The 26893-nt window shown below is 46.8% G+C and overlaps 1 protein-coding gene across 1 annotated transcript in view; it reads right to left on the reverse strand.

Annotated features, from left to right (window-relative positions):
- The window catches only part of CCDC63 (coiled-coil domain containing 63), a 28196-nt gene extending 10872 nt beyond the window's left edge, over positions 1-17324 (reverse strand). The window contains exons 1-6 of the mRNA XM_082356058.1: positions 17158-17324; positions 14079-14268; positions 7475-7594; positions 6881-7062; positions 5739-5920; positions 1853-2073 (exon numbers count right to left, since the gene is read on the reverse strand). Of these exons, the coding sequence (XP_082212184.1) occupies positions 1853-2073; positions 5739-5920; positions 6881-7062; positions 7475-7594; positions 14079-14268; positions 17158-17216 (954 nt within the window). The 5' untranslated portion in view covers positions 17217-17324. The remainder of the gene's footprint in view (positions 1-1852; positions 2074-5738; positions 5921-6880; positions 7063-7474; positions 7595-14078; positions 14269-17157) is intronic.
- Between the last annotated feature and the right edge of the window lie 9569 nt (positions 17325-26893).

Raw genomic sequence — 26893 nt, forward strand, 5'->3', positions numbered from 1 at the left:
GGAACAATCTGCATGTCTACCGGTTGGGGATTGGTTAAGTAAACCATGGTACATTTACATCATGGGGGGGAAAGGGTCTCGAATTAAAATATGGTTTAGGGCTTCCCTGGTGGCGCAGTGGCTGGGAGTCTGCCTGCCAATGCAGGGGACACGGGTTTGAGCCCTGGTCTCGGAAGATCCCACATGCCGCGGAGCAGCTAGGCCCATGCGCTGAAAGTGCTGAGCCTGCGCTCTGGAGCCCGCCAGCCAAAACTACTGAGCCCACGTGCCACAACTACTGAAGCCCACGCGACTAGAGCCCGTGCTCCGCAACAAGAGAAGCCACCTCAATGAGAAGCCCGCACACCGCAAGGAAGACCCAATGCAGCCAAAAATAAATTAATTAATAAAATTTTTTAAAATATATGGTTTAAATGCAGATTCCTGGCTTATTCTCAGAGAATCTAGGTTTGTAGGTATGGGATAGGGCCTAGGGAATCTGTTCTTTTAAGGAGCATTTTGTGATACTACCACAGAGCATCTAGGGTCTCCAGAAGCCACTAAAAAGAACATAGAAGATGTTGGGCAGTATCTATGATGAATTGTTGAAGAAAAAAGTTTATTAAACGGCATGAACTATCTAGTATACACCCAGTACTATAAATGGGCATCTAGGGGTGTGTGTGTGTGTATGTGTGTGTGCGCGCACGTGGACACTTGCTTAAGTGCACACTGCCTTCATAAAGCAATGTCACCAAAATATTTATTGGCAGTATCTCTGAGTGGTGATATTTTGGTGACCTGTACTTTTTCCTTATATTTTTCTGAATTACATTTTCCCACAGGCATATCTACTTGCACATGGCCCCACATTCAGGAAACAGTGACATTGCAAAAGGAAGGGCTCCCCTCAGTCCCCACTGAGCACAAGGACCTCAGAGGAAAGAGTAATGAATTCCCAGAGGAGGTGACATCTGTCAGGACTAATGAGCGGTATTGCATCAGAAGAAAAGTGGGAGGGGCGGGGAATAGCATGAGGAAAGGCTCAGAGGAGGGAAATGCAGGGGGAAGCTGGGACTGGCAGCTGATGAGAGTGCCTTGGGGGTTGTGATGGGAGCTGAGCATGCAGGGGCAGGTTGAAGCCAAATTTTGAAGGGACTGGAGTGTCACGGTAAGGAGTTTAGACTCTCTCCTGTGCAGACAGTTCCAAAGGCTGGTTATGTGTGTCCTGCGGAGTAAGTAGCCCAGGGAGCCAATCAAGTTTGGGAAATTATGGATTCAACAAGGTAGATAGTTTCTTTACTGTAGGATTTGTCAGAGCCTTTATTATGCTCATATACATCAACTCTCTCCAAGATCAGTTTACCATCTCTCCTCAATTCTGTGAAGCTGTTGATTAACAGGGGTCAGCCAGCTTTTAAGGCAAAGGGCCAGATCGTCGATATTTTGGGCTTTGCAGCCCACATATGGTCTGTCTTGCATATTTTGTTTCCTCACAACCCTTTAAAAATGTGAAACCATTCTTAGCTCATGGACTGTACAAAAACAGGCCAAAGGGCATATCTGGCTATGGCTAGAGTTTACTGAACTCTGGATTATAAGACATACCATGGATTTTAAATGTCACTTATTGGGGGTGAGGGGACATGAACACATTAAGTGTATGTATCAACTGGAAGACAAATACTAATCTCAGGAAGGTTAAAATGTAGGGGGGAGAACACTGGGGGAATATAGTATTTCCTAAACTTTTTTGACTTGAAGCCCTTTTTTCTGCAGAGTATCTCAAGGAGTGTTCCAAGGAACCCGCTTTGGGGAAGGCTGCTGTGGGAGCAGGTGGGCCCCTGGCCTGGGAAAGAAGAGGTGCCCTGACCTGGATTCTCTCAGTCTTCTTGTGCATCATCTCCATGTCATTGTTGAGCTCTGTGACATACGTGAACCGAGCAAAGTTCTTCTCCTCCTTGGCCAGAAACTCCTCGATGAGCTGATTCAGGTTGCCATTCTTCATCAGCTTCAGCAGCCGGAGGTAAGCCACCTCATAGCTCTCAAAACTCTCACCCTTGTTCTTCTTCCCATGCTTCTTTGCCTTGAGAGCTAGAAAAGGAAGAACTGGCAACCATGAGTCTGAAAGGGAAGCCGCTCAGAGTAGTGCCCAGTGGAGGGATGTGCTCCGTAGCATTATCATTGTGCCCTGGGGAGCGGGCTAGACTTTCCCATGAGATGGAGTGGCAGCTTCCCTCCTTAGTCACTTCACAAATATCTAATTGATCGTCTACTATGTTCCAGACACTGTGCTGGGCTCCGTAGCTACAAAATCACTGCCCCACAGAGCTTTTAGTGGAGGAATCAGCCACAAAGAGAAAAGAAAAAGAGATAGCCAAGTAAACAGAAAAAGAAATCCAATAATTACCATTGTGGCCCAGGCAATGGAGGAGATGTAGTAGGTGCTGTGATGGGGGAGCTGCATGGCCAGGGAAGGAGGTGACGTGAGCAGGATGAAGGCCGGGGAAGCCCTGTTGGCAGAGGGCCTTAAGCAGGCTCAGAGCTTGGCAGATTCAAGGCATTAGAACCAAGAAAGTTCTCCAAGCCTTGCTCCCCAGCCTGATGCCTGCAATAGCCCCACCTCTCCTGAATCCAGTCTTGTCTCTCTGATTTGGCCTCCACAGGGTGATCGGAAGGATCTTTCTAGATCTTCCTAGGCACATCTGGCCACGTGACCCCTTTTCATGTGTGGCTCCCTACTGTCCCTGGGATGAAGCTGAAGTTTCTCAGCATCATTTAAGGTCTGATCCCCTCTACCCCTCAGTGCCTGGTCACTATCAGACTCAGTAACTAGTCTGCCTAAATCCTCTGATAGCTTCCCACCACACTTAGAATCAGCGTGAGCTCCCTGTGCAGCCTATAAGGACCTGTGTGGTCTGGCTCCTCCTCACCCCTCCAATTTCATCTCCTACCACTCTCCTGTTGGCATCAACTCACTCCAGCCACACTGGCCTCCTCTCTGTTCTAGAAATATGCCTACCTCACTCCCACCTCAGGGCCTTTGCACCTGCAATTCCTTCTTCCTGGGATGTGCTTCTCCCAGGCTTCCATGTGGCTGGTTCCCTCCTATCATTCAAGTCTCTGCCCAAACGACACCTCCTCCAAGAGGCCCACCCTGGCCACCCTAGATAAAGCAGCCCCTGGTTATTCTCTGTCAATTACCCTGTTTTGTTTTCTTCATCATGCTCATGGGTTCCCGAGAGATCAGATTAACTTTTGCATTTGCCAATTTGTCATCTCCCCTGACAGAAGGTCAGCTCCAGGAGGACAGGACCTCTGTCTTATTCCCCATCGTCTCCCAACATGTAGCCCAGTTCCTGGCACATGGTCAGTCCTGCAGGAGTGGCCTCTGCCTGTTTCTCCAGCTTTGCGTCTACACTCCAGTTAACACGTTCCTGCCTCTGGGACTTTGTCTCTGCCTGGATTCCTCAGCCTTGCACAACTGGATTCTTTTCATGCTTTAGATCACAATCTGAACAGCCCCTCCTTGGCCATCCTATCCAAGAGAGGTATCCCTGTTACTTTTCCATCTCAATCCCTTGTTTTCTTCCTTCAAAGGTTCTATCACAACCTGAAGTGTTTGTATTTGTCTATTTGCTTGTTTTTTCTGTGTCTCCATATCTAGAACATAAGCTCCGTGACATCAAGGACTAACACTGTCTTGATCACTGCTCTGTCTCTGGTCCCCAACATGGTGCCTGTTTCAGGATAGGTGATCATTAAAATTTGTTGGTAGACCAGGAATGCAATGGTTGGATGGATGAAGGAAGGAGTCAACTGATCATAAAGAACTTACCCCTGCAGTGTCACAGAAACAGGAGGAGCCTGGAGGCTGGGAGACCCAGCAGAAGCTGCTAGAGGAGATGTGATGAGAAAGATGACAAGGCTGAGGCAGTGAGAAGAGGAAGGATGGACGCACAAGTCAACTGGAGCGGCAGTGAATGGGAGAACTCCTGTTGACTGCACAGTTCGGGTCTTGGATGCCTAGTGGAATCTTGAGGCTGCTCAGTGGATTAGGAGAGAGAAGAGGATAGCAGTAGGACCTCAGGCTTTGGGGGGCAGACACACTTGGGATGGGGTCCTGGATCTGTTACTTACATTGCAGAGGACCTTGGCTATATCCATGTATCCACTCTTAGCTGCAGTGCCCTCATATGTCAACTGGGAGTGTTAATAATAAAGTCTGCCTCTTGGAGATGTTGTGAAGGTTAAATGGAAGCCATGCATGCCAAGCATGGAGAATGGAAGCTGGCATGAGCCAGTGGCTCAGTAAATGGATGGATGGGTGGATGGAGGATGGAAGGATGGATGCATAGAGGATGGAAGGATGGATGGATGGCTGGATGGAGGATAGAAGGATGGATGGATGGGTGGATGGAAGATGGATGGGTGGATGGAGGATGGAAGGATGGATGGATAGAGGTTGGAAGGATGGATGGATGGCTGGATGGAGGATAGAAGGATGGATGGATGGGTGGATGGAAGATGGATGGGTGGATGGATGGATGGATGGACAGAAGGTCCAAAAGGTGGTTTTTGAAATGTTAGAGAGTGAGAGATGGGATTTCTCAGAAAAACACTTCCAGCCATACAGTTGCAAATAAAGCAGGAAGGGACAGAAGGGGCTGAAAGAAAAAAAAAGCAAATGCAGCTGCACAGGGGGCTCTCCCTTCAATCTGTTGAGGAGAGAGTTAACATAGCAGACCTGAGACTGCTCTCCTTAGAAAGGCCTGCTTGCAAGGTTGGCCCTTGGCCTACATCTGGGAACTTAAATGGTGAACAGCTCCCTACACTGATATAAAACTTTCCTAAATGGTAAGTGTGGCTACTGAGCCCAGACTGTACAGACAGTGCGCTTTATGCCGAACACCTGCCTTCCTGCTGGGAAGCTGGAATTTTGGTATGTGCTGGGGAGAGGGTGCCTACGTGACCAGCCTCCAGTAAGAATCTTGGGCACCGAGTCTCTAATGAGCTCCCCAGGCAGACGACTCTTCACATGTGTTGTCACAATTAGATGCTGGAAGAATTAAGCATGCCCTGTGTGACTCCACTGGGAGAAGATCCTGGAAACTTGTGCCTGGTTTCCTCTGGACTTCGCCCCACGCACCTTTTCTCTTTGCTGATTTTTCTTTGTGTCCCTACGTCATAGTTATGTTTGCTGAGTCTTGTGAGTCCTCTTTGAGAATCACCCAGCCCGGGGGTGGTCTTGGGGACCTCTGACACACAAGTTCCTCCTCTAAACAATGGAAGGAGAGCCACAGGGTGAGGACACATCCTACAGGTTAGGGGTGGCAGATAAAACCCAAGGCATCCAGTTAAATTTGAATCTAAGACAAACAATATATATTTTTTTCCTTTGACCACACTGCACAGCACGCAGGATCTTAGTTCCCCAACCAGAGATCGAACCCCTGCCCACTGCAGTGGAAGCACAGGGTCTTAACCATGGGACCACCAGGGTAGTCCTGAGACAAATGATATATTTTTAACAGTATAAATATGTCCCAATTGTAGATAAACCACAAGTAATTTTTTAGTATAAGTATGTCTCAAATACTGCATGAGACTAAAATTTTATTCATTGTTTATGTGAAATTTAAATTTAACGACATCTTGTACTTTTATTTGCTAAATTTGGCAAACCTACTACAAGAAGACTCGGGCACCTTCAGTTGAGAGAGAGAGAGACAGAAAAGAGGACACCTGGAGAGCGTTACCTTCTTCCTTTTTGGACTGCTCCTCGAACTCAAGGCGATCGTGCAGCTTGGTGAGCAGGAAGGATTTGAGCTTGGTTTCATGATCATAGAGACGCTCCAACTCTCGGATCTCCAGGTTGTACTGAGAGATGTCCTTCTGCTGGCGGTCCTTCATGGCAGCCATTCGAGCCATGGCTTCCAGCCTGGGCAAGGGGGGCACGACAGAGTCTGAGTGTCCGGAGGCGCCTTCCTTCTCCTCCCCTCTCTCTACCAGTCCAGACAGACTTCCTGCCTGGTCAATGACCATCACTCCTTTTAATCATGGAGGTTTCTGGGAGTAGAGGAACAACTTTCCTCACCTGAAGGACAGCAGTTGACAGCTCTAGACCACCCTCAGGAAACGATTTTCTATCATCATCATCATCACCACCACCATCACCACCGTCATCATGATCATCATCACCATCAGCAACATCATCACCACCATCATGATCTTCACCACCATCACCACCACCACCACCATCAGCATCATCATCACCATCAGCAGTATCACCACCATCAGCATCATCACACATCACCATTATCACTATTACCATCATCATCACCACTTGTCAAGTACTATGTCCCAGCCACTCGCTTATATACACATATTTAATCCTCACTACCACCCGAAGAGGTTCTCCAACAATGTAGTAGTGATGGACCCATATCTCTCTGACTCCAAAATCTGCACTCTTCACCACTAAACTGCATGCCTTTTGCCCCTCTAGTTGTGAAGCCGGGAGACAGCCCAGACTGAGAGGGACCCCTAGGACTAGAGGCAGGGACACCTGGGGGAGATGGTACAGCACAGGGGTTTGAATCTCAACTCCACCACATCTGCCATTTATCTGGATCTCAGGTAAGTATTTTGGCATCTCTAAGCCTCCATTTTCTGGTCTGTAAAATGGGGATAATAACTCCTAGGGCTGTTGTGAAGGTTGAAATACTACCCAGAGCATCTAGCATCATGCTTGGCCGACACACAATCAGCACTCAGAGTTATTATGATGATGATTTCAGGCTCCTCAACACGTAAGCACAGGGGGTAGAGGTGGCCCAGAGTAGGAAGCTCAGCAGGGGACTGACACATCTTTGCCCCCAGGGTCTCTCCCCCAGCCCACCTCTGCTCATAGGCCTGCGCAGACTGCTCGATGGCCACATTCATTGTTTTCTTCTGCATCAACAAGCGCCGATGAATCTGCTCGTAGACGTTGTCGTAAGCAGCCTTCTCATACCGTAGGTCCTCAATCTCCTTCCGGAGCTTCGCATTGGTGGTCAGCATCTTGTCAAAGTGTACAGTGACCTGCGAGGAGGGCTCTGTTTCAAAATAAGGCTCACTCCTGGGGCATGAGACAAGCTTCCAGAAGGCAGCCAGAGGGTTGAAGGGTCTTCCCCTCACCTCCCACCCCAGGCCCACAGAACGATGGTTGGAGTGCTGCCTGGCCTGTGTGCACACCATTGTTCACCTTCTCCCGACTCAACCAATGAGATGAGTAGGTTCTGCTAACGGCTTCACAGACATCATTCTTCCCTCTTAGCAAAGGGAGGCAGAGTTGTTTGCAGAGTTTGTGTTTTTTTGTTGTTTTTTGGTCACGTTGCAGCATGTGGGATCTTAGTTCCCTGACCAGGGATAGAATCCATGACCCCTGCAGTGGAAGCATGGAGTCCTAACCACTGGACCACCAGGGAATTCCCCCAGAGAACACCTTACGTACGAGATGCAAACGGGTTTCCAAAACGTGGATCTGTTTTTGCAGTTTCCGGGGGTTGTTGGCCTCGTGTATTTTTGAGAAGATCTGTCTTTGGTTTATAATTTTTTTTTCCATCTGAACGATCTGAAAAGAAACAGAGAGAGAGAGAGAGAAAACCCAGCTGTGTTAACATCTGTATGGGTACAAATGCGACAGTTCACTAACTCAAGTGTGGTAAAACAAAAACTGCAAAGTTCTTTCTTTTCCTATGAATGGAATTTTAATTCTCTCTTGGGTGTGTGCTCAACTCAACCTTAGCCAGTTTGGGGCAAAATGAGGCAACTTAGGGTTTTTACTCTCACCCGTGCATGTAAATTTCACTCACCTGTGGGCGAAAATTTCACCTGACCCTAAAGCCACGGTTTCCAGAAGAAATGGCATTATTCCCCCAAGAAGCCTTCTGTAACCTTTGTTTTTTGTTTTGTTTTGTTTTTTGCTCTTGCAATGATGAGGATGCTAGTGGCACTTAATGGCAGGTCATGAGATGTCACATACCCTGCAACATGTAAGACAGCACCAAACATCCAAGAATTGTCCCCCATCCCTTTTGACTTTCCAGTGCCCCTCTGGATGTTAGGCAGGTGAAGAACCTCTCTATAATTTTCTGTACCTAGAATCAAACTGTCTTTTACATATACACACACAGTATTTTTCATTAGGTTTTAATAGACACTTAATTATCCAGGAATGTAGTCACTGTATAAATCAAGAGAACGTTCGTTGATTTGTTTGGAACTTTACCAAGAGTTGGCCGCCATTTTGAAATCATGACACCAGCACAACCTGGATCATCATCTTTGAGTTGTGGATACAACAAGCCCAAATCAGTCTGCAGTGTGGAATCTTCAGTGATTCTGCATATCAATAACACTGGCCTCTGACTACATCTTTTAGACCAGGGGTCTGCAAACTAAGGCCCTGGGCCAAATCTGCCCCACTACCTGTTTTTTGTTTGTTTGTTTGTTTGTTTAATATTTATTTATTTATTTTGGCTGCACTGGGTCTTACTTGCAGGACACAGGATCTTCATTGCGGCATGCAAGATCCTTTTTTTTTTTTTTTTTTAGCTGCAGCATGTAGACTCTTAGGTGTGGCATGCATGCAGGATCTAGTTCCCCAACCAGGGATCGAACCTGGGCCCCCTGCATTGAGAGCGCAGAGTCTTCCCACTGGACCACCAGGGAAGCCCCCCACTGCCTGTTTTCATAAATAAAGTTTTATTGGCACACAGCCATGCCCATTCTTTGCATTGTCTATGGCTGCTTTCATACTATGAAGGCAGAGTGGAGTAGTGTGGCCCACAAAGCCAAAATATTTACTCTCAGGGCCTCTGCGGAGCAATTTGCTGGCCCCGGTCTCAATAAGTCAGGCCAAAACATGCACGTATTGAAATACATATAATTTTAGTATAAGTAGCTTTCCTTTATTTTTCCTTTGTATTATAGTTATGGCATCATATTGATTTAAAAGAAGAAGGATAAAGGATTATATCATCTATGAATTTCACTTCAGGATTGTAAAGGAGGTATTACCAAATATTTGCTGTTAAAAAGGGGCATTGGCAGTTGAGTGACTCATAATTTCAAGTGTCAACAACTAAAAATGATTAAGTTCAATTAGGTTCAGGTCTTGTTAAAAACATGCTTTCCTTGGGAATTCCCTGGTGGTCCAGTGGTTAGGACTCCTCGCTTTCACTGCTGAGGGACCGGGTTCAATCTCTGGTGGAGGAACTAAGATCCCACAAGCCGTGCGGTGTGGCCAAAAAATGAAAAAATAAAATAAAAAGTGAAGCATTTTAAAAAACATATGCTTTCCTCAGAAGAATTTACTCTCTCTGCCTTTATGGGCACAGATCTCAGCAGCCTCCCTTCAGGGGCAGCAGCTTGTATCAATTAGGAACATATGCAACTACAAATTACAGAAAGCCCAACTAACAGTGGTTTAAACAAATTATGGTTTATCTTTCTCTCATAATACACTGCTGGCTTAAGTTCAGTAACTCAAGGAGGTAAAAACAAGATCTCTGTAATTCACCCGGCTTCTCCCCCAAAAGATGGCTGCCATTACACCAGCCTTCACACAGTTATTTTCCAGGGAGGAAAGTAGAGGAAGCAATATGGATGAAGGGTACGACCTATATCTGGAAAGCAAAACTTTCCCAGACACCCCTAACAGATGTCCCCTTACATTTCATTGTCTACCTTTAGATGCAAGGGAAGATGGGGAATGCAGCTTTTTAGCTGGGCACATGCTCACCCTGAATAAAGTCAGGAATCTGTTAGAGAAGAAAACATAAAGAATGGGTAAACAGCTGGCAGTGTCACCCACAACACTATGTAGTTACAGTTGCTTCAAGGAAATTCAGGCCCACTATTGCCAGATCTTCCAGTTTTTTAAAAGAGAAGCCAGATATCTGAATTTTTACATGAAATCTTCTGATTTTTAACATGTTAGGCCAAAGCCTTCGTGTTGTCAGGCTCAGCCTGTTCTGAAGGCCCCTGGTCTACTCATACATTTAGGGTCATGGAAGAACCACAGAAAAGTGATGAAAGATGGTTTTTAGGCAGCAAGAGATGCTTAACAGAAGACAGAAGAATGTTCCAGAACCAGGAGGCTGGCAGAGGTGACAACAGCCAGAACTGTACTGTGGTGGACATGGTAGGTGGTTGACCCGTCATGGGTGTTCTGGGGAAGCACACCCATCCCACCCCAGAAGACTGATCCAAGCCAAGCATGGTAACTCTAATCACTCTTCCTATGATTTATTTATTCAGGGATGGGCAAGACTAGACCAGTTGGAGCCTCTGGCTGTCTGGTAGGGAAGCATCTGGAAAAAGTTTCCTCATTCCTAAGAGAGTCATAGGAAGAAATGGTCTGTCTTCTCCTGAAGGTAATGTTCCATCTGCATGTGGTGCCTGGAACTGCTGCTGCTGTCTTGCCCCCAAAGAACAAAGACAAATACCTTGATAACCTAATTGAGCTGCTGAATCAACCAACCCTGAAGCTTGCATTATCTTTATACTTCCTGTTATATGAGATAAAAACATTTTCTTATTGCCAGTAATCTACTTAGGGAAGGTGGGCTCTGCCCCCAGACCCAAGGGATAACTCATCATTGGTCTAAACTAGGTGTTGGGAAACTTTTTCTTAAAGGGCTAAATAGTAAATATTTTAGGCTTCAAGGACCAAGAGATTAGTATGTAGGTACTCACATAACCATTTAAAAAGTAAACATTTAAGATGTAAAAACCATTCTTTGCTGGAGCGCCATAAACAAACAGACCAGACTTGGTGCTTGCACTGTAATCTGCTGCCCCTGGTTTACCCCAAAGCAATTACAGAAATTCCATTTCCCTTTGCCCGTGATTGGCCAAGGAATGGGCATATACCCTAGCCCTGGCCAATCAGAGAAAATCTGCTGGAGGAATTTTGTAAAATATTCTCCCTCTCATAAGAAGAGAATATCATGTACGAAAACTTCCCATCCTTTCTTCATATTTTTGAATGCAATTATATGAGACATTATACTAGCTAAGCTTTGGCAGCCATCTTGTGACCATGAGGGGAAGGCTGGTCAAGAGAGTCATAGAGAAAAAGAAGAACCCATCATTGTAGAGCTGCTAAACCATCCCTGGGATGGTCTATTTCTAGTCAGACATCATATTAAGTGAGAAAAACAAACCTCTGTTCTCCCACTTGCTTCCAGTCAAGAATTCTATTATCAATACTTGCAGCCCAACACATTCTCAAGCAAAAGATCAGGCATCAAGGGAACCATTGGGTCTCACACAAAACTGGTAAGGTATATGAATGCTGTTTATTATTGATATTAGCCAGGCTTTGGACGTTAGCTGGAACACACACACACACTCCCCCACAAACTCCCTCACAGCAAAAACAAATTACTTCATCAGTACTGACAAAGTCAGATTCAAGTCAAGTCAGGTTCCTATTCTACTCTGTTCTCCTCTCCTGTTCTATGCACAAGGCAGCATCCTCAACACAAACCCCCTCCAGCTCTCTTATGAAATAAAACAAATGACTTGTTTTGATATTGGGAGGGCAGCATCCTCCCCCATATGTTAGGTGTGGCATCACATGCTCTGAAAGGATGCCTGCCCCAACCTGAGTTGACCCCCAGAGTCCTAGGGCTCCACCTCCTTGCCAAAGGAAGCTGTGGCATCAGCTCTTGTGATTAAATTCAGAGCTGTATTCCCTTTGGCACCTTTATGGCAGATACTGCTTTTGTGATGCTGAAAGTAATTAGGCTTCAGCCCAATGGGAGACATTATCCAAGGCTGTGGCTGATGGGGAAATACGTTGCTTACACTAGATGCTCAGCAGGAAGGCATCAGCTTATTAATTATTTTGTGAGGCTAAGCAGGGCCCAGTGATATCCTCACCTCCAGTGACCCCTTGAAAGGACAAAGCTCTGAGCATTGTGTGGTGGACACAGCAGGAGGGGATTCTGGGAGCTGCCCACACTGAGATGGAATTAGACCAAGAGGGTTTTCGTGTTGGGCAGTGAGTGCCGTACTCTTTGGAGGATTCCAAAACTAGGTTGCCTTTTCTAATGTTTCTGAGGATCCACATCCCCATTTTTCTTCTTCACTTTTATTGCCTCCTTTCTCATACATTCATATGTTTGTTCACTCATTCATTCATTCACTCATTCATCAGTTTTATTAAGCCCCTGCTTGGTGCCAGACAACAGGGGTATGATGGTAACCAAGACAGAGTGGTCCCTGCCCTCAGGGAACCTACAATCTAGGACTGGAAACAAGCCAGGAAGCACGAAGAGCCCTAGGAGAGGGGAGATAGACGGTAATTTGCACACACACAGTAGGGGCATGTAGCAGAGAAAGATGAGGGGACAACTATCTTGCAGAAACAGCATTTGAGCTGAGACGCAAAGGATGAATAAGACTCCCCCAAGCAGAGAGGATGGGGAACAGCACTCCAGGCAGGGGGAACAGCACTCCATGCAGAGGGAACAGCATGTGCAAAGGTCTGGAGGTGAGAGACAGCACTGTGGATCCATGAAGGCAGCCAGTGTGGATGGAGCACAGAGGAGAAGGAGGCAGGAGAGAAGGTGGAAGAGGCAGGAGGGGCTGAGGCAGCAGAGCCGGCAAATTACACCAGGGACTTGGGGCCCTTAACACAGCAAGAGTCGGAAATTACTGAAGAGTTTGAAGCAGAGGAAAGGTGTAATGAGATTTCCAGATTCATTCAGTCAGTAAATATTTATTGAGGACCTGCCAGGTTCTGGACACTGGGATAGGAACAGGGGGTACAGTAGGGAACAAAACAGACTCACGCAGGTGACAGGTTAGGGAGACATTAGACAACACCCATATTAAGGCATAATTACCACTGTGAAAGGTACTGTGAAAGGAGGTGCCATGGGGTGACATGAAAGAGGATAAGGGGGTGTGCTGGGATCTTCTATTTGCCCCCCGAGATCCACTCTCCACCCTGCTCTGTGCCCCAGGAAGCTAACCGGGAAGGGTCCACAATGGTTCCCTTGTAGTTGGGGTCAGAGGTGAGAAGAAAGAGAGGTTGCGGTATTTACTCCAGGTTCCAGAATGCCCTACTCCTCCGAGTACCCTACAGAGTGTACTATTTGTTCCTGGCCAGGAAACTAATACCAGGGGGATATACTTTAAACCGGAGAGAGGGCATAGAGAAGGCCTCCCTGAGAAAGTCACCTTTAGGCTGAGACATAAAGATAAGCAACTAGGGTAAGGCAGTGTGGGGAGCATGTGCAAAGGCTCTGAGGTGAGAAAAGGCTCAGCATTATTTGAAAGAAAAAAAAAGGTCTTTTGCAGCTGGAGTGTGAAGAGTTAAGGAAGGAATGACATGGGATGAGCCTAGAGGGGTAGGCAGGGTCTTTCAAATGATAGTAAGGGATTAACGCTGTACAGCAAATGTCTCTAGCTCTTTGCTTTCTGGATCCATGAGGGTTGTACTTCCTAGGCCCTTTTGTGAATGGGTAGAGTTGACTATTTTGGGTGTGGGTATGGGTATTTGGGGTATTTACGGGTTTGGTAGACTATCTTGAGCCAACGAGTCATGAGCAGAAGTGACACATGTCACTGGAGCATTCAACTGCCAGTGTGAGACCCTCAGGACTCACTTTTTTCTACCACAGTACCTGGCAATGTTCAAGATGGGGGCTATCCCATCAGCCTGGCCCCAGGATGAGAGGATATAAGAGCCCCTAGCCAATCCACGATAGACATAAACCATGAATGGGAAAGAAACCTTTGTTGTTTTAAACCACTGAGTTGGGGAGAGGGAATTTTGTTACTGCAGCATAATCTAACCTCTCCTGACTGATACAGTAAGGATTGGGGCATTTATTCTTACTGTAATGGGGAGACACTGGAGACCACAGTGGGGAAATGGATCAATAGAGCTGAGAGATCAGGGGTTACAATGGTGGTGGAGACAGTGACCACAGTCACGTTTAGAAAAGCCAACTGTGGGGGTATGGTGGGGAGTACACCTCCCGCACTCCTTCCCCTTGCTCGGTGTTCTGGTTAACCCTTTAAGAGAAAGACCACACCTTCTCATCCAGTTCAGCCAACAGCACTTTCATCGATTTAATCAGGGCCTCGTAGTCCTCCTTGGTTTGCAGCAGGAAATGCAGCTCCATGTAGTTTTTCTCATTCAGATCCAAGTTCCTGGAGGACTTGATGAGATTCAAAAGCAGGGTGATCTCCTCCTGCTCCTCCTGCAGGGTCTTGATTTCCTTGCTGTTGGGAGAGCAGCATGTGATTAACCCTGAACCCCTGAGTTTGCCTAGATCAGACACTTCAGACCCCTAGGTCCTGAAAGGAGACTCAGAGGGGTACTTCCCACCCAGCAAGTGGAAGAGACTCACCCAAGGTCTCCAACCCAGGTCCAGAACTCAGATGTCCTTTGACCCAGTTCACTGCAACTTCCACTGCTCCGCCCTTCTCTGAGCGGCATTTTTTTTTTTTTTCCTCCTCAGAACAATTTGCAGCTGTGCCTGTCAAAACCCATTACCTAGACATGGTGAGAGCCCCCAAGTTCTCTTTTGCCAGCAGCTCACTGGCATCTGTCTGATTTTGCAGACTTTCTATTCCGGCTTTACAGCCAATTATCTCTGGTAATAAGAGGCAAACCCATCAGGCAGGATCTTTCAATTGTGCATCAACACAGAGCTGCACAGGAACCTCTAACCCGCACCAACTTTTCTACTCGGGGGCTACTGATTTATGAAATTGGCTGACATGAGTCTCCTCTTCCTCTGTCTACTCTGGAGAAGAGAGGGTGTCGGGGACGTGAGCAACCAGGGGTTTCTAAAAGAGAAAAGAAGACTCAGGCGACTGCACAGCAACTGAGCAACAGGAAATGGTACAGAGGCCGAGTTTCTGGCAAAGTCTGGGCAGCCTATTCCTGCTGCCCAGTGCGATTTGCAGACTAGCTGCCTCAACGCCCTTGGGAAGCTTGGAGAAATGCAGCAGCTCAGGTCTCAATCCAGGACCTACTGAATCAGAATCTGCTTTGTAACAAGATCCTCAAGTGAACTGTACGCACTTTAAAGTTTTGGAAGCGCCACTCTAGAAAAGCAAAGAATGTTCAAGGGCGGACTCTGCAAAGCTTTTCTATAAAGGGCCAAAGAGTAAATACTTTAGGTTTTGCAGGCCAGAGGGTCTCTATTGCAACTACTCAACAAAGCAATCATAGGCAACACAAAAATGAAGAGGCGTGGCTGTGTGCCAATAAAACTTTATTTACAAAAACAGGCAGCCACTCAGACTTGGCCCATTGGCCACCGTTTGCTGACTGATGTTCTAAAGCAGCGCTGTCCAGTAGACCATTCTGCAGTGATGCAAATGTTCTCTAGCTGCGCTGTCCGACAGCAACCATCAGGCACGTGTGGCTATTGAGCACTTGAAACGTGGCTGGTGCAACTGAAGAACTGAATTTCTAATTTTATTTATTTTAATTAATTGCAAATGTAAATAGTCACATGTTGCTAACGACCACTGGAGTGCACGCCCAGTTCTAGAGCATCTTGTCTTCTAAACCTGGCCCTTGGGACTTTTCTCCCCCTAAGCCCCTCTTAGGAGGGGTCTTTGCTAAGGTGCAGAGAAAAGAGAGAGAGAGAGCAGGATAGTAAGTCAGAGTTAGGCTTTCGGGGGTGCGGTGAGGTCGGAAAAGCAAAAGGAAGGTTTGTCTGTCTTTAGGCAGGGCTGGGACGGCAGTGAGGTGCCCCAAAATTTAAGGAGGTCTTCATTTTCAGGGTGGTATAGGTGCAGGGTCTGCGCTGGGGAAAAGCACCTCCTTAAATATTACACCCTAAGCACCTCACTCACCTCACCCCAGTTCTCTTCCTATTTATGGGTGTTTATCTCCACTCTTCCACTCTCCTCCCCTTCAGTTCCACCATAGTGAAACCAGATCAAATGGATCGGGGTAGAGTGAGATGCAGAAGGGTAAGTAAGATTCAAGAAAAACTGAAACCACACCAAGAAGTAGGCATTTCCTGATGCCCACCAAGGGTAGGCTGTGAATCAGGGTCACCAGCACAGATGTGCAGGTTGTGGACTGCACAGCCCAAGGAAGCACCATCTGCTTGAAAACATATCATTGATCTGTTGATCTACTACACTTTTCTGAGAGACACTTTGTCTTGTTTTAACAAAATCCCTACATAATGACAATGTTTCCAACAGATGGCAGTAAAGGGTCTTTGAGAAAGGGTGCCTTTTTCTAATTCACATAGTGATCCCATATGGACTAGCAGTGGCTCTGAGTGAACCAATCATGGAAAATCTAAAGAACCCCTTTTCCCTATCCTCTGGACTTCACACATCATCTAACAGTAAAATTTTCTTTCTAACAATAGGCAGTTACTGCCTGCATAAACATTATGGATGTGGTTAAGGAATCACATTTCTTTGGACGGAATCTAAGAATGCTTGTTTAATGTTTGTTTATTCAACCTCAGGGAACACCTTTCTGTTGCCCAAAGAAACTATACACACCATCATTTCTAGGGCAACTCAATTTCAAATATTCAGGCCTGCAGATCCCATAATGATGCACAAGCAGGAAACGTCCTTTGGGGTATCCACCGACTGGTGATTTCCCCTTCTCTGGGAACTCCCCACCTTCACTGCTAGAACCGCTGGGGATACCCATAGCTATTTTTTGTCCTATGGCTCAACCACCCCCGGCCACAGCTGACTGGGCCAGAAGCAGACACCAGACCCAAGCTAAGCCAATCAGATTCTCCCTCTCCTGGGAACTTTGGGATTGGAATTGACTAAGGACAGTCTCTTCGTGTGGCCTTTGGTCGCTCAAGACTTGGAGGCAGCCATCTCCCACCAGCCACGGCTGAGATTCAGAGAGGAAAGAACAAAACCCATGTGTTGAAAGAAACAGGAACCAGAATCACTTTCTTGTTTGGGTCCTTCCCTGAGACATGGGTGCCCTGCTCCCCCTTGGAGTCCCTGAGACACCCTGAACTCTGAGAATAAATCTCCTCTCCCCACTGAAGCTATCCCAAGTGGGTCCCTGCCCCAGAGGCCCCATCAGAAGACAAGCTCCATGAAACCAAACCCAAAATTTTCTCCAAGTTCACTCAGTACAGAACTCTGAGCATCACTTACTGCTGGTTTGTGATCTTCTGCTGGGAGCGGAAGTTAAAGGACTTCCGACTGTCCACCATCTTCCGGAACTGCTGCCTCAGCTTCCGAAGCTCTGCCTCGGCCAGCTGCTCTTTGGTCTTCTCCGAAGGTTCCTGGGAATTTTCAGGGTCTTTTCTTCTGTGCTTCTTCTGAGTAAGACAGGGTGAGTGTTAAGCAACAGGTTAGGTGACTAGAAAAGCCCACATTTCAGCTTAAGGATGGAGGGCAAGAAGAGTGCTTGGGGCAGGGCTGGAGTAGGAAGACCATCCTTAGGTGATGTCAACTGCTTAGGTGTTACATGGAAAACCCACCCTGGGTTGCCAGGGTGGAGAGGAAGCTGGGCCTCATTATTGTATACTGAAGAGGTAGCCTTGCTGTGTGACCTTGGGTGAGTCACTTAACATCTGAGTCTCCAGTCTCTCATCTATAAAATGGGGGCACATAGATTTGTTGTCAGGATTAGATGAGTTAATACGTGTACAGAGGACCGCACAATGCCTGACCCCACAGTAAGCCCTCTGTTTGTAGGAGCTACTGTTACCCACCGTCAGCATCTTGAAGGAATTGTGCTTTCCCTTTGCTCAGACACTGTATCCAGGGAGGTCAAAGCCAGCAAGTGCTCCTTTCTCTCTCTGCGATACCCTGTCCACAGTGGCGAAAGGAAGAGAACTTGTGAGCCACCCCTGCTGGTGGTGCAGGACCCGGCAGCACCCTCTCCCTTCCCCACCCCCCGCAGACCTTCCTCCTCCCACAGCTTGGCACATGAGGAGGACACGGCAGATGGCTGCCCGGGTGTGAGAAGAGGCTTTTTTTTTTTTTTAAGCAATGTTTGCCTGAAACCTGTTCCTCTCATGATTTATTATTAGGAGCCAGGCAGATGGTTCTGGCATGTCTGCCCTCTTGCTCCTTGTGTTCCCAAAGAAGAGGGGCAAGATGGCATCAGGGCAGTGTGTCCTCTGATGGGGTTACATCGAAATTCGCCCAGCTTCAGCTGTGGGGACACTCCCCCCTTTTAAAGCAGGACCCAGTAGTACTGAGAGACATTAGGTATTCAAAGAAGGGGAAAATGCTAACCCTATGAGCCCTATGGGGCTGTAAGATCCACTGCACCCCAACTCCCAGGCTTTAGGAGCTAGATTCTTAAACAAGAAACTTCTAGCTTTGCCACCCACTGAGGGGTCCTACAGTGCAGTGGTTTAAAGCATTGCTGTGTCAACCATCAGATCTCAGCAAAAATTCCTCCTTGGCCACTTGTAACTTTGAGCAAGTCATTTCAGTTCTCTGGGGCTTGGTTTCCTCATCTGGAAAATAGGAGAAATTCTAGAAGCCACTTCACAGGTTGTTCAGCATGTAAGGCACTAAGCCTGGCGCAAGGTAAGTCTTCAGTAAACAGTGGCTGTTATGATGTGGTGCGATATGGGTCTTTTCATAGGATGAAGGTTCAGCATAAAAAACATTTATGTGGGCTTATGGGGCATCCAGCATTCCTCTGTCTCCTGGTAGCAATACCTGGAATTTCCGGTGGGAAGCCACTCCCTCCCTTACTCCTGGTCATTTTTTACGCCCCTGAGGTTGACCCCACTCCATCAGCTTCTGGATTGGAACCTATGACTCTGGATGGGTCAATCAGAGTGCCAGATCCCTGGCCAGTCTGCATAATCCCAGCCCCCTGGCCTGAGTGATCATTTCAGGAATGGGCACATGACCTTGGCTAGTCCAAGCAGAGTGAATAGTGGAATTTAAGCTTGCACACACAGGAAGAGAGAAACTCTGTTTCCTGCTGCACTTTAACCTATGTGAATGAGGTTGGGAGTGGCTGGCAGCCATCTTGCCTCTTCAGGGAGCCTGAGAATAAAGCTATCACTGAGGACAGAAGACAAAATCAAGAGAAATTGAACCGTAGGGGAATCATCTGAGCCCCTGGATATAGCCAAGCCTGAAGATACCTCTGGGTCATGTCCAATTATATGAAGCAACATATTCTCCTAAAGCAATCCGAGATGAGTTTTCTATAGCTTGCAACCAAATGAGTTCTCATGCCTGAAGTACCTAGATCTCTTTAACATACAAACTAAGCCCCTACTATGTGCTAAACATTGTAGGGAATTCAGGGATAAGTTAACCTCCAAGGTGGTATGAACCCTGCCCAGGGTAAAATAGTGGAAAAGGCTGCGCAAAGGAGATGATTTTCAATTTGGGTTTTGAAGGATTGATAGGAGTTCACCATGCAGAGAAGAAAAGTGGGGAAGGAATTTGGGGTAAAGAGAACTGCCTGGGCAAAGGCTGAGAAGCAAGTGAATAAAAGGAGTGTTCAGAGACTGATGTGTGGTCTAGTGTAGGGGGCAGTACCCACTGGGAAGTGACTGGCCAAGAGGTCTGGAAAAGCCAAGATATTCCTTAAAAGCAGGGATGTAAGAAGATCAGCCTGTAAGAGACAAGTTAATTGCCTCCCAACAGTCACTTCTCCTTCATGAAGAGTTGTTGCTAAGGTAGTTGCCTGGCCAGGGGTTACACTTCCCAGCTCCTCCTGAACCCAGGCAGAGGTACGAATTCTCACCCATGGGATGTGAGCAGAGAGGTGTGTCACTTCCAGACCATGACTTTTTAAGAAGTGGATGTGACATTTCCATCCTCTCTTCCCTATCTGACATCTATGCGAGGTGCAGCCATAGATGGGCAGAGCCACAAGACAGGTCTCTTAAATCAACTTGTGGAGAAGTCACCTGCCAACCACGAACATCCTCACTGGACTGTTACAAAAAAGAGAAATTAATTTCTGTTGTGTTAAGTCAATGAAATGAGGGGGCATCTTTGCTACAGCAGCTAGTATGACTCTAAGAACACTCTGACTTCTTCCTTCCTAACAGGACTCTGAGCTTGTCCCTCCTCAATCTGCCCAGTTCCAGAGGATGAATCATGATTGGTTCCCACTAATCAAAGTAACCCATTTCCCTTTGTCAATGATTGGTTGAAAGATGAACATGTGACTCAGATCTAGCCAATGAGACATAAGGAGATGTCTGTTCCTATTCCTTTGTGATAAAAAGAGCTTGTCCATGTTCCCCTCTCTTTTGCTTTTGGAAATTATTGTGAAGGTTATAATGGTTGGTGCTGGAGCAACCATCCTGTGACCAGGAGGAGAAATATCACTGTCACACTAAAGAGAACAAAGAAGAAATATGGGGGAAAATTTAGGGCCTCACTGACACTGTTTGCCACTGCCCCATCCTTGGAACCACCTACCCTAGGCTTCTTGTTAAGTGGAATAACTAAGTGTCACTATTGTTTAAGGCACCCTTATCAAGTATTTTGTTCTTTGCAGCCTAGATCGTTCCTGCCCTACATGATCCACTATCTTGAAAATGATTCTCAAGCTGCTGGGTGATAAGAATATAGTGGCTGAGACTGTAAGACCTCTGGCGTTTCCCTAATATGTTCTAGAGGGTCTCTAGAGGGTTTGAGGACTAACTGATTTTTGGTAAATCATATTTGAAGGAAAATATCTAATGTTGGAAAATTTCCACAGGCAGGGAAGTGGAATAAAGACTATGGTTCCATAGCTTGATTTTTTCTGGAAGAGCCCTCAAGGTACGGGTAGAGGCTATAGCAGGATTTATTAGACTGATAAGGTTTGGGCAAAGGATACTCACTTTAGGAACTCTTTCAATTCTAGAATTTTGTGCAGCTCCGATTTCATATGGTGCAGGAGCTTTTCTATGTTTAAGGGCTCTTTTGATCCTAAGTGGATCTGTAATGCACCCTTCTAAAAGCATGAAATAAAGTATACTTGAAATTCACTGACAATGTGATTTCTCTCTCTGATCCTCAGTCTCCTCATCTATAGAATGGGGATACTCACCCCCACACTCAGCATAAAATAATGTATATAAAGCTCTTAGCGCAGTGCCTAGCACATAACAGGTGTTTGATGAATGTAACTTGTCTGTGAATCAGGATTTTCAAGTATCAGTTTATCTTGCCCTTGAGTTAACTGGTTGTGTTGTGTGTTTTTCCCCAGGAGCTGGAGGCTCCATCAACTCCTACCTTTTCGCTGATACATACACACACCCAGAACCAGGCTCCCCCTGGGATACCGGCTTTTCTCTGGCTTCCAGACACCAACACAAGCCTTTCCCTTTCTATGCTCTGTGGGCTGGACCCACTCTGTTCCCTGGGAACAGATCGACCCCCATTCTCACAACTGGGCCTTCAGAGAGCACCTGCAAGGTGTCCTGGGCCCTGGCACACCACCCTCTTAGTCAGGGGTCTCAAACTTGAGGCCCACAGGGCAAATTCAACCTGCCTTCAGTTCTTTTTAGCAGGCAGTGTTTTAAGATGTGAATATGGGTCATGCAGTCACACTACTGGCTGCAGGCTTCATTCCTCCCCATCGCCTAACTCCTCTTCCCCTCAATTCCCACATTTCCTGTAACCACCTGGAGCCAGCAGGAACTTGAGTATGCAGTTCCTGGGACGACTCTCAAAGCTGCCCGTTTGTGTGCGCTGGAAAGTGCTAAGAAATCTAGAGGTCCAGGTCAGGGAGCATCACAAACATGCCTCCTGCTCCCCGGACCTCAGTCTATCCACTACAGTATCTGTAGTCCTGGGCACATGATAAGCTCTTAGCAAATACTATTTAAATGAATAAAGTCTCCTCCCAGGCGGGAGAAGACTTTATTGTCTAATATTTAATTAGCTGGGGTAGAGGAGGCTGAATCCTTCTCTGCTTCTGAATTTTAACAATCTGAACTTAAAAGAAAATCCTGACCCCTGAAGGGCTCTGCAGGGCCCCTGGGACAGGCCACTACGTGGATTATAAATGCCAAGTCTGAGAGAGGAGGATCCTGTAAAAAAAAAATGAAGCCAAGGCTGCGTGCATAACATGGTTTAAACATGTGCTTGGAGCACTAATCAAGCAGAGGTGCAGAAACACCCACAGATTTTTAAAAATTGGGATCGTTACGGGGGGAAATGGAAGTTTGTTGTACTTTCTTTGGAGTTATTTTACACACTGTAATTTATTTACGTTTAATTGAGGGGGGCCAAGATATTTTCCAGGTTTAGGGGCAGCTAAACGTCTGAAGGGGAGAGGGGCAGCCGCCACGTCTTTGCTTTCCCCAGCAGGGGGAGCTGTGGAGCAGCAGGCGCGGCTGCGCGCTCTGTGAAACTTACCAGGGACGCCCTGCAGGACGGCTCCCACCGCGTGTCCAACAGCCACCGCAGCTGCGTGTCCGACGGCGCCGGGAGGACTGATTGCTGCGCGGCTGTGCTGAGCCAACCCCCATTCTCACGTCCGGGTGTTCTCGGAACCCTGGAACGGGCGCCTTTGTGACTCGCACAGACGGGGCGTTTTCCCCTGGAAGGTGCTAGGAGGGTCCAGGGCCCTTAAGTGAGGACCAGAGCAGCTGGTGAGAGGAAAAGTGGTTTTTTTTTGGGGGGGGGGAACGACAGACTCCTCAACGACCGCTCCTCCCCCGCGGCGACCCCTCACCAGACTAGCCTCTAACCCTCACTCCACTGACTTCTTGACTCAATCACCGCTCTCTTTCCCTGACTCGGCCACTCACACCGCCATTCAATGGCCGTTCCATCTCCTCTCTCATTCACCCGCATGTCCTCTCACTGTCTCCCTACTACCCATCTCACACTCACGCGTACTTACAGCAACCCTGCTGGGTACATACTTAACATGCACTACAAAGGAACCCAGATCTCTCTCTCTCTCTCTTTTTTTTTTTTTTTTTTTATAAATTTATTTATTTATTTATTTTTGGCTGTAGCTGCTTGGGTCTTTGTTGCTGCCCGCCGGCTTTCTCTAGTTGTGGCGAGCGGGGGCAACTCTACGTTGCAGTGCGTGGGCTTCTGATTGCGGTGGCTTCTCTTGCTGCGGAGCACAGGCTCTAGGCGCACGTGCTTCAGTAGTTGTGGCACGTGGGCTCAGTAGCTGTGGCTCACGGGCTTAGTTGCTCCGCAGCATGTGGGATCTTCCCGGACCTGGCCTTGAACCTGTGTCTCCTGCATTGGCAGGCGGGTTCTTACCCACTGCACCACCAGGGAAGTCCAGAACCCGGATCTTTCTGCTCTGCAAAAAAAGAGAGCGATAACTTGAGACAAATAACCACGGGTGCAGGGGAATCTGTCCATCAATTTTCTTTAGGAGCACCCACCCCACGCTCTGTGAGCTTGACATGGGCACCCCAGTCTGATCCAGGTCACCTGTGACTCCTGGCATGAGCCTTTTTCACTGGCCTAACCGCATTTGATGGTTTAAAGATAGACATTTTTTCATACAAATGGCCCTGAAACATAAGCCAACCACTTCCTCTGGGGCTGGCTAAACTCAAGAAGCAGCCACATTACTGAAGGGAAATGATTAGGGGTACTGGTTTTCTAGGGTAATTTTGATGCCTGTGATTTCCACCTTACCTCTAACCCCTTGAGTGAATTGTAGCTCAGTCTTACTAAGTTCTCCATTCTCTTATACCTAAACTCTTGGGACAAGATGTGTTTTAGAAGTTACTGTGTTTTTGGTTTCAGAAAGGTGATATGGTGCACAAGGAAGCATGTTGCCCCTGATGTTGCTGGCAGCCATGTTGTAACCATGAGGGAAGTTAGTGGGACATTATATTTTACTAATGGGATTTGGGCAACATGTCAAAATCAAACACATTAACATTTCTGCAAGAAAACATGAATATTAATGAAAAGTAGAATAAATAATGATCATAAGCAGCTTCATGTCAGGCCTTGATGATTCACACAAAATGTTTTGGGACAAGTGTTGCCAGCCTCATTTTACAGATGAAGAGGGAATTCCCTGGTAGTCCGGTGGTTAGGACTCCGTGCTTCCACTGCCGGGGGCAGAGGATCAATCCCTGTTCAGGGAACTAAGGTCCCACTCGCCATGCGTTGTGGCCAAAAAAAAAAAAAAAAGATTGTTTTCAATACAGATGAGGAAACTGAGGCTTGAGAAATAGAGTGACTTTTGCAGTAAGTGGGGGATTCAGGATTTGAACCCAGGGCTGTCTCTAGAGACCCATGCTTTATCACAATTCTGAGTGAAACCACAGCTCCAAACCTGAGAAGTACTTCTGGAAGCTGATATCTACCATCTATATGATATTTAAACGGCTGCTCTAGCCCTCAGCTCCATATATAGCCCAATGACTCATAATTTCAAGTGTCAACGACTGAAAAATGATTAAGTTCAATTAGGTTCAGGACTTGTTAAAAATAGGCTTTCCTCAGAAGAATTTACTCTCTGCTTTTATGGGCACAGATTTCAGCAGCCTCCATGCAGAGAAGTGCAAGGCTTTTTAAATTAGAACATGCCAGAATCAATTCTGCTAAAGGGATCTTCAGCTCCATCAGCCGGGCTTGGAGCAGAGTGAGATGCCAGCTTGCCAAAATGATGAGCTAGCGGTGGGAAATGTTGATGACAGCAGAGTCTACAGAATGGAGGAGAAAATGAGAATCGGGATGCAGAGGGGCTGGGCGAAGGCATTTCGCCACAGACCAGGAAGTTGATTGTCCAAGTGACTCTTTGACAACAAGGATCAGAAACCCACCTGAAATAACTCAAAATGGTTTTTTTTTTTGGCTCTCCAGCATCTGTTCCCCCTTCCTCCTTCCCAACAGATCCCAATTTGTTCAAGTAACCATCCCTCTCCCATTCAGCCTACATGGCCAAGAGAAATTGATTTTCACACACATCTCCAGGATAGCTCTCAATTACTCTTAGCCCATCACAGCCATCCCATCCTCCTTGCCAATGATTGGACCTGGAACCTAATTTTAAACCAATCTGTGCATAGCATTCTCCTGGAGACTGCAACTGGTCCAGGAATAGGCACATAACTGACAATGGCCTAATCAGACAGAAAGAAAGGACTTACAGTCCAGGGCTGGAAAGATGTTCTATTCTAGCTCTATGGATGACAATAAGGAAGCATGTTGCCCCTATTGTTGCTGGCAGCCCTCTTGTAACCATAAGGGAAGGCAATGTGAGAGCAAAGCCAACACATTATGGAGGGAAGAGCCTAGACAGAATTGCAGAACAGTGTAGCTGGAACTGTAATCATACCATACCTGAAATCCACCTTGGTTCTGCACTTCTTGTTAAAGGAATTAATACATTTTCTTATCGTTTAAGCCAGTCTGGATTCCCATTACTTGCAGCCAAAAGCATGCTAAATTATATGAATATCATGGTTATTGCATGTAAGCTGGAGGAAGATCCCCTTGAGGAACAAGAACCAAGAACTAGAAAGCTGTCAGAAATCAAGGCAGTTCCTCTCTCCAGCTCTCCCTCTGGAATCACCCGGTCTCTCAACTTGGCCTCTTATTTTCAAGACAAATTTTTCTTCCCCTCAGCTTGCTTCTTATGAATTCCCATTTTGAAACCCAGTTTAAAAGAAATCAATGTCTTCTTAATCTCAACTTCCCAGGAAAGAGAACCCAATTTGGCCAGTCTAGATTTTATGTCCACTGTTGGCACAATAACAAGGGCCAGGGGGCCGCTATCAGGTGGCACCATGGCCCCTCCACAGGGACTGTGAAAATAATTCTCAAAAAACGGGAGGGCACAGTCATATAATGGAGAGAACACTGGACAAGGTGTTAAGATATCCAGGTTCTAGTCCTAGCTCTGCCACTGATGTGCTACACGCTCTTAGGAAAGTCAGTTGACCTCTCTGAGCCTTAATTTCTTCAGACTGCCAGGGCCAAATTGAGAACTTTAAAGCCTGAAAAGATTGTAAAGTATTTCATCCCACCTATGGCATTGAAAGTAAAACCAGTACTGATCCATAAGATAAGGGTCAGGTAGTCTGACAGGATTCTGACTTCTGCCATAATGCTTTCTCAAATGAAATAACAAACTGTTTGGGGGAAAAAAATGCTTCTGGGTGTCCCTACGTCACTGGTGCCCTTGCTACTGCTTTCTTTTGTCTTTGGGTAACTCAGCAAAGGCTACCCACTCCAGCCCAGCCCTGCCGAGTGGCCTAATCTCCAAGTTGGTGGCATGTGGTGTCACCAAATCCTTCTTTCTGCTATGGCTGACTGGACAAGAACCCCTCACCCAGGTTAGACAAATCCGAGCTTCTTTCCCAGAAAACAGAATTTGGACAAAAAATTCCTTGAGAAACAAAAGACTGATTAATAGGTGTGGGGTACAAGAGCCAAGAGATTGTGTGAAGTCAGGGCTGGGGCAGCTATTTTTCCCCAAGTATATGCACTGCTCAGAGGTTGAACACACACAAAGCCCTTCCCTCACATCTTCCTTGCTAATAAAACCCTGATTTGTGTTGCAGAATTGAGTGGAGAGCACTGAATCTCATAGAAAGTGAGCCCACTGAAATCTGGGGGTGGCCAATGAGATGTGAGGGGAAGTCCGCTTGGGGGATTTGGGAACAGATCCAAATGTTGGCTGAACCTCCAGTGCACGGAGGTGTGAGCCAAAGTGCCTGGGCCCAGGGGCATGGGGGACTTGAGTTCTGTTCCTGCTGCAGAGCTGCAAACCCACCCAGGAATTGCGGACTGCCTAATTGCCTGCAATAATCTCCATGTCTGCCTACAGCAGCTTCTGTCATTTGCAATCAAAAACATCATATACCAAGAGAGCAGGCATTGTTGGTATTTAGAGTTTCAGATTCCTCCCTAATGGGATCCAGAACTGCCTCCCTCCTGGCTCCCTTCTACTGAAGCCAGAGTCACCAAT

Source organism: Balaenoptera borealis, assembly GCF_965194805.1.
Source record: "Balaenoptera borealis genome assembly, chromosome: 14".
Taxonomy (NCBI): Eukaryota; Metazoa; Chordata; class Mammalia; order Artiodactyla; family Balaenopteridae; genus Balaenoptera; species Balaenoptera borealis.